We start from the raw sequence: 7892 nt of genomic DNA, 5'->3' as shown, positions 1-7892 counted from the left end.
TCATAATCGATATCAAGAATGAAAAATCAATTGCGTGAGAGGGGGGAGATGAAAGGTTGCATGTCCTGTTAACCTAAGCACAGCTCAAAAAACCACACCGGAATCTGGGAAATAAATGTGGACGTCATGGTTAGAGGACAATTTTGAGACGGCTAGCTACATTTGAAGTGTTGGCATTTTGGTCCGAATTGGCCGCCAATGTTAGTCACTTTAGCCTGCATGGAAACTTTCAAATAACCTTAGTGGTTGGTAGTATTGAAGAACTTCTAGAAGTCTAATTTTTGGACTGTCAGAATGTTTTTCTGGAGGGCTGCGTCGTGGGAAAGGGAACAGACCACTTTTCCTGTTAACTTAAACGAAATCAACGACGCGGCATAGGATATCAAACAACGTTGGATGCCTATTTAAGATGTAATTTGACTGTCAAATCCATGTATTAGCGGTGGCTAGCGGCTCTCTCACACTCTGTCTGGTCCTCTGGGTCCCCCTTCTCCGTGCCACGCTGTAAACCTGAAGTAAAAGAAGGATGTGAGGGAAGACTCCTTCTGTCCGACAAAAAGCTTGGATCGAGGCTGGACTTTCAAATAGAATCGCAGCGAGTGAGCTGCGGCGCTACGCACAACGAAAACCCTGACCCAGAATCAGAATCTACGAAGTGATTTAGTCACCAGGTTCCCCACAAACATGCAGTGCGCATAGGAGAGGGGCGGCAACTCATCCGGTAGCAAAAGAGGCAGGGCTATCCGGGCCAACTGAAGAATCCGCGCACTAAGGTAACCCAGCTATTAGGTGGTGAAACAATCCATCGAAAGATCAAAAAGCAACGTCGCTATGAAAACGCTTGGCCGTCACAAATAGCCAGTTATTGCTTTCTGGTAAACTATTCTGAAACAACCACCTGCCTTAACAACCAAAAAGTCCAGAAGGATCTGAAGGCCCCGCTTTCCGGTTCTGTATTCAATACTGAAGATCAAGAATCAAGCGAGGCTTTTAACCCTTCTGCTCCATGGAGATTTCTGCCCTCCCTGAGCTCGCCTTAAGGAACACCTGTCAAACGGTATGCAGGTGTCTATCACCACCAGTCAACTCACCCCTGCCACTTGTCCCCGGAGCGGGTCGCACCCGGCCGCGAGAGCATGCTACGGTGGAAGGGTAGCCTGCTACGGTGAAGGGTAGCATCGCTACGGCTGAAGGGTAGCATGCTACGGTGAAGGGTATCATGCTACGGTGAAGGGTAAGCATGCTACGGTGAAGGGTAGCATGCTACGTGTGAAGGGGTAGCATCAAATTGACATCCATGTTGAGTCGCGCCCGGTGGTAATCATCAGAAGCTTTTCTATCTTACAAAACGGAGCATCAGTTGCGGTTACTAACCTTCAGCGGACTTTAACTAGGTTTTTTAACCCAGCGCAATACTTTATAGGCTTGAAGAACCAAATACCCGTCGCAGTATCTAGTGGCGAACCATCGACCGGCTGTCGGAAGAAGCACAGAAAATAATCATTCCCTTCAATCACTTGGCCCAGGTGGCCCTCCGGGACAGAAGCCATAGGAACCACCTCACCAGGGCTTTTCAATCGATATTCCTTCATGTGACGTGAGGGGGGGTGATTTGAGTGCGACTGCGACATGTGCGTACCTTTTTGGAAATTTTCATCAAGTTGACATTCAGTGATGCCCAAGTGGGAACGTTCTTACCATCCGTGTTATGGTCAGCAGCAACATCAATGGGCGTGGATGGTACACCACCACATAGATGGTAGGCCTCCCTCCCCAGACAAAAGCTGGAAATACCTCTCCCCATTAGTAGGGGCATGAAGCCAGAATTCCAGTGGCAAATGCCCATCACTGTTTAGTGTCCGTCTCAAGTCTAGTGAGCGTAGAGGAGACCTCCCAACCCTACAATGTTGTGGGGGCCGCGAGCGCGTAGCTGGGAGAATCTGCAGATGTCCAGAGTTGCCCACCTTCTAGGCCGGAACAACAAACACCCCCCATCCGGTCACCGCCTCCGGCCGACGGACACCAACCGCCGAAGAACCCCTAGCCCCCTTGTGAGAATGGGCCGCAAACACAAACTTCCAAACGGTGGGCGGAAGGAGGGAGGTGGAAAATAACTCTCCCCCGGGAATCCTGCCAGCTTCTCCGGATGTCACGTTACTACACTGCAATGCCTCGCGTCGGCCCGTCCTCCGCCAGTCCGTGGACGATTCTGAAAGATAGTTTGGAGGTCAAGTAGGTTCATATTACCAAGGAGCTATTGAAATTATAAAGTTTGAAAATGTAAATGTACAATCGTGTGAGATGCATGGCAAACTAAAGGGTTGTGCAATGTGGTGTCACCGGGTTTATGCCCCACAACCAGTTCTGAAAGTTTTTAGAGCTATTGAAATCTGAACATTGTGATTGGGTCACTACAAGTATGTTGACGGTCTCTAACTGCCTGTTGGTGGATTCGTGAGAAAACTACAGGTCAATATCCAACCTGAATCTTACAATTTTTTTATAGGAATTTTTATTCTCTCTGTAGGCCAAACGGGAGTTTGTGTCACGATGCACTTGTGTCAGTAAGGGAATGTTTGTCCGAATGCTATATTGAGTGAATTGTATCATATGGAATATGGAGTCCCTAAAAAGCAATGACGCTGTCAAGACAAATAAAAAATTAATAATGATAATCTGGTCAAAATGTATCTTCTCTTTTTCAGGCAGTCCTTTGTGACTGCCTGAAGGTTTTTCAGGCAGTCCAAAGCACATTACATCAAATAGTTTTTACAAGTAAAAAAAAATCAAAAAATATCTCCGGTTAAAGATCAAGCTTTTGACATTGTACTCAATTACTCACACCGCTGACATCCCTATTATGGTTCCCAATGTGTAGACAATCTGAAGACTGACAAGGAGGATGGTGATGGGACTGCAGACAGGCGGAGTGGGTAGGTCCTGTTGGAAGCTGGAGACATCGAGGCTGAGGAGGGCTGAGTTGGTCCAGCAACTGGACTGGATTAATAGGTCTCTATTGAGTATTATAAAAGGATGGATATAAGCCTAATAGATATATTTTATTATTTTTAACCAGGAAAAGATCGGTTGAGATAAGAAGCCTTTTTGTACTCTGTGATTGAGGTTGTTTTGGGAAGGGTGTTATGTCTGATGAAGGTGTGTGACTGTCAGGGGAAAATGGAGGGTTAGTTCTTTATAAAAGTTTAAGTAAAAAAAAAATTGTCCAATAAAAACAATATATGTTGTCTTAAGGTCACAGGGTAAAAGGATCAAAAGAAGAAACGGAAGGATGTGGATAAAATGACAAGGTGTTGGAGTCTCTGCAGAGAAGGAGAAGAGTTTGAAACCTCCAGTGTCCTGGCGATAAGGAAGTCCTCTACAGAGACCCAGTCTCCGCTGCCTGGAAGGTAGCAAGTAACAGTGGCTGGATGTATTGCACAACTATACTGTATGATGAAAAAGTAATGAATTAATGAGTAAAGAGAACAGTCTGGTCTGTGACTCACTGACACAGGAAATAAGGCAGCCTCAGTTACCCAATAGAGAACTTTATTTCCAGAGGGAAGGGAAGGGTGTGTGGGTGAAAGAGGAGAGAGAGGGAAAGGGGGATACCTAGTCAGTTTGTACACTGAATGCCTTCACTGAAATGGTGTTTCCTCATTTAACCCCAACCCCTCAATCAGAGAGGTGTGGGGGGCTGCCTTAATCGACATCGAGGAGAATGGATGTTGGTTCTGTACAAAGAGATATGAATGATAATAATAATAAACAGCAAATGACAATGAATGGGGAAATTTAAAATACGTTAATACAAGAAAAAATAATAGATTGTAAAAGGAGATTGTGACTGTATAACACATGGCAAAACTACTAAATGAACAACTCATAAGACAGATGAAACCACTTCACCACTCACTTCTGTCATCATGAAAGTGTTTGAGAGGCTAGTCAAGGATCTCCACCTCTACCATTAACCTGACACCTAGACCCACTTCAGTTTGCTTCCACCCCAATGGATACAACAGATGGTGCAATCGCACTGCCCCCATCTCATCTGGCAAGGGAATACAGTGCTTTTGGAAAGTAATTCAGACCCCTTGACCATTTTTCCAACATTTGTTACATTACAGCCTTAAATTATAAATTGATTGAATTCTGTTTTTCCTCAGACAATCTTACAGACAATATCCCATAATGACAAAGCAAAAACAGTTTTTTTTATACATTTTTGAAATGTATTACAAAAAATAAATAAACCTTTATTACAAAGTATTCAGACCTTTGCCTCTCAGCTCGAAAATTGAGCTCAGGTGCAATCCTGTTTTCCATTGATCACCTCTGAATGTTTCTGACAACTTGATTGGAGTCCCACTCTGTGGTAAATTCAATTGATTGGACATTATTTTGAAAGGAACACACATGTCCTATAATAAGGTCCCACAGTTGACATGCATGTCAGAGCAAAAACCAAGCATGAGAGTGAAGGAATTGTCTGTAGGCTCTGAGCAGATTTGTGTCGGTACAGATCTGGGGAAAGGGTAAACCAAAACATTTCCTTGCAGCATTGAAACTCCACAAGGACACAGTGGCCCTCCATCCTTCTTAAATGTAAGAAAGTTTGGAAGCACTCTCCTTGGCCAAACTGAGCAATCGGTGAGGTGACCAAGAACCTGTGTTACTCTGACAGCGCTCCGAGTTTCCTCTGTTGGAGATGGGAGAAACCTTCCCATAAGGGACAACCATCTCTGCAGCACTCCACCAATCAGGCCTTTATGGTAGAGTGGCCAGATGGAAGCTACTCCCAGTAAAAGGCCACATGAAGACTTTCAGAACCACATGAGAAACAAGATTCTGTGGTCTGAAATGAAACCGATTTTGAACTCTTTTGGCCTGAAATGCCAAGCGTAACATTCCTGAGGAACCTGGCACCATCCCACGCGTGAAGGCATGGTGGTGTGGCAGCATTCTGCTGTGGGATGTTTTTTCATCGGCCATGAGTTACTGGGGAGACTATCAGGATCGAGGGGAAAAGATGAACGAGCAAAAGACAATAGAGATCCTTGATGAAAACCTGCTCCTGAGCGCTCAGGACCGTCGACCTGCGGGCGAAGGTTCACCTTACCAACTAGGACAAAACCCTAAGCAACACAGTCCAAAGACAACACAGGAGTGGCTTCGGAGAAGTCTCTAGAATGTCCTTGAGTGGCTATCAGAGAAAACGGACTTGAACCAATCGAGCAACTCTGGAAGAGACCTGAATACGCTTGTGTAGCAAACGCTCCCCATCCAACCTGACAGAGCTTGGAGAGGATCTGCAGAGAAGAAATGGGGAGGAACTCCCCAAATAACCAGGTGTTGCCAATTTTGAATCAATTTTAGAATAAGGCTTGTAAATGTAACAAAATGTGGGAAAAAGGTCAAGGGGTCTGAAATACTTTTCTGAATGCACTGTACCTACAACAGAAATGCTGGTTTTCATTGACTATAGCTCAGCCTTCACCATAGGACCCTCCAAGCTCATCTCCCCCCGGTGAGAGCCACTGGTGTCTGGAGGGCAGGTAGTTTGCCCCGGTAATGTCAGTCACAGGCAAGGGGAATCGGTGACAGTCGGCAAGTGCAGGGGAAATCGGTGACAGTCCGCAGGCAAGGGGAATCGGTGAACAGTCGCAGGCAGGGGAATCGGTGACAGTCGTCAGGGCAGAGGGAATCGGGTGACAGTCGCAGGCAGGGGAATCGTGAACAGTCGCAGGCAGGGGAAATTATCGGTGGACAGTCGCCAGGCAGGGGGAAATCGGTGACAGTCGCAGGCAGGGGAATCGGTGACAGTCGCAGGCAGGGGAATCGGTGACAGTCGCAGGCAAGGGGAAATCGGTGACAGTCCGCAGGCAAGGGGAAATCGGTGACCAAAGTCGCAGGCCCAGGGGAATCGGTGACAGTCGCCAGGCAGGGGAATCGGTGACAGTCGCAGGCAGGGGGAATCCGTGTCAAGTCGGCAGCAGGGAATCCGTGTCAGTCGCAGGCAGGGGAATCCGTGTCCAAGTCGCAGGCAGGGGAATCCGTGTTCAGATCCGGCAGGCAGGGGGAATCCGTGTCAGTCGCAGGCAAGGAAATCCGTGTCAGTCGCAGGGAGGGGAATCCGTGTCAGTCGCAAGGCAGGGGAATCCCGTGTCAGTCCGGCAGGCAGGGGAAGCCCGTGTCAGTACGCTAGGCAAGGGGAATCGCGTGTCCAAGTCCGCGAGGCAGGGGGCTCTTGTTGTTTTTTGTTGCCGTTTCTGGCAACAGTCAGTGGTGAATGTGAGGTGTGATTTCAGTCTTACAGGCATCATGAGCTTGATGTGTCAGATACAGGYATTCAAAACAAATAGGATTATTGTGCACTTCAATAGTTTATTCAGTCTAAATGGAAGCTAAACAAACACCAAATACATCCAGTCTTGAGATGAAATGCGTTTATTTGTCAAAAATCATATTTTCATATTTCACTGTATTTCTGTATGTCATTTTCTTTTTCACTCAACTCAGAATTGCAACTCAGCATCATGATGCAATCKGCAACATGGCTGAACCRGTGTTCACATCCGATGTTGTCTGGGAACTAGGAGGTTGTCATTGCAATGCCAGAGTAGAAAGGAAACAACCTTACACCTTACAGKTGAACTGAAMATATTAGCAGATGTCATCTAACAAAGACCACAGCTTTAACCCAATGATGTCCATGCTTGCTTTAACCCCACTGGACCAAAGACAAACTGACCCACAGTGGTTGCCATGGGTAATATGCGTATTATAATGACCAGAGRGGTTGCCATGGGTAATAGATGTATTATAATAACCAGAGAGGTTGCTATGGGTGATTCAGAATAGATGCCTTTGGTGATTGATGTTCTAGAATGGCCAGAGGRGGAATAGATTCTGTGTGAGGTTTGGGATGGTAGACTTCTAAGAARGGTCGGTGTCTGTGTTGGTTTGCGGTCATGGTCATGTTGGTCAGGTTTAGGCTGCGGTGGCAAAGCCCACTTGGTTGCTTGTGCGGTCGTAGACGGAGTAGTACTGCATGAGGAAAACATCTCCCAAAATCCACAGGGGCTGTCCGTTCTGGGACGGCAGGTAGGTGGGGGTGATCCCCACGGAGCAGACCTGGTTGTTCTGGATAGAGAGGAGAATACGCATGTTGAGTGCAATACACACACACACAGGCAGATAAACACACATGCACTACTGACACATGGCTTAGGCATGCACAAGGCTTATGGACCAGCTTGAGCCATCTAAAATGGCCTTCATTATCCTAACATCAGTCATAGATGGTAACACACGGACAGACACACACACACACGCACACACACACGCACGCACACACACACCTGCTGGATGTATGCAGATGGCGGCAGGGGGAAGTTGATTCCATTGATGGTGAAGGTGAGAGTAGGCAGGCTGTTGATCTGGTTACAGTTCACTGTGTACTACATCAACAAACAATTCAAAGACATGAGTGACACAAAACATCCCTGTACTGGTTAACTCTGTTCTGCACTGGTTTCCCCAAACTCTACTTTCTGGATTACACTGGTTTATGGTGTCAGTTAGTACTGGTCTGTAATGGTTTATAATSGCTTCCTGCTACCTGTCCGTACTGGTCCTGCTGGGCTCCAATGGACTGCATCAGGGTTCCCATGATCTGTCTGGGTGCAGTCAGCATGGAGGTGCCTGTATCCACGATGGCCTGGCAGCCCTGCCCACACCACCCTGTCTCCTGACCGTTGATCTGGAACCTGGAGAAAAACAAGGGTTAGTGTTAGACAGACAGACAGACAGACAGACAGACAGACAGACAGACAGACAGACAGACAGACAGACAGACAGACAGACAGACAGACAGACAGACAGACAGA

At 46.8% G+C, this 7892-nt stretch overlaps 1 protein-coding gene across 1 annotated transcript; it reads right to left on the bottom strand.

Moving 5' to 3' along the window:
* Positions 1 to 6835: 6835 nt before the first annotated feature.
* LOC112078741 (gastricsin-like) lies at positions 6836 to 7783 on the bottom strand. Its single transcript, XM_024144879.2, has 3 exons — positions 7625 to 7783; positions 7365 to 7463; positions 6836 to 7146 (listed from the first exon to the last, which is right to left on the bottom strand). Exons 1-3 carry the CDS (start codon positions 7697 to 7699, stop codon positions 6994 to 6996), a joined length of 327 nt encoding a protein of 108 aa, XP_024000647.2. The 5' UTR covers positions 7700 to 7783; the 3' UTR covers positions 6836 to 6993.
* Positions 7784 to 7892: the final 109 nt, after the last annotated feature.

The sequence above is a fragment of the Salvelinus sp. IW2-2015 genome, unplaced genomic scaffold (genome assembly GCF_002910315.2).
Source record: "Salvelinus sp. IW2-2015 unplaced genomic scaffold, ASM291031v2 Un_scaffold6173, whole genome shotgun sequence".
NCBI classification, from domain to species: domain Eukaryota; kingdom Metazoa; phylum Chordata; class Actinopteri; order Salmoniformes; family Salmonidae; genus Salvelinus; species Salvelinus sp. IW2-2015.
Note: the sequence above shows the minus strand (reverse complement) of the source record. Positions and strands in the feature narration are given on the sequence as shown.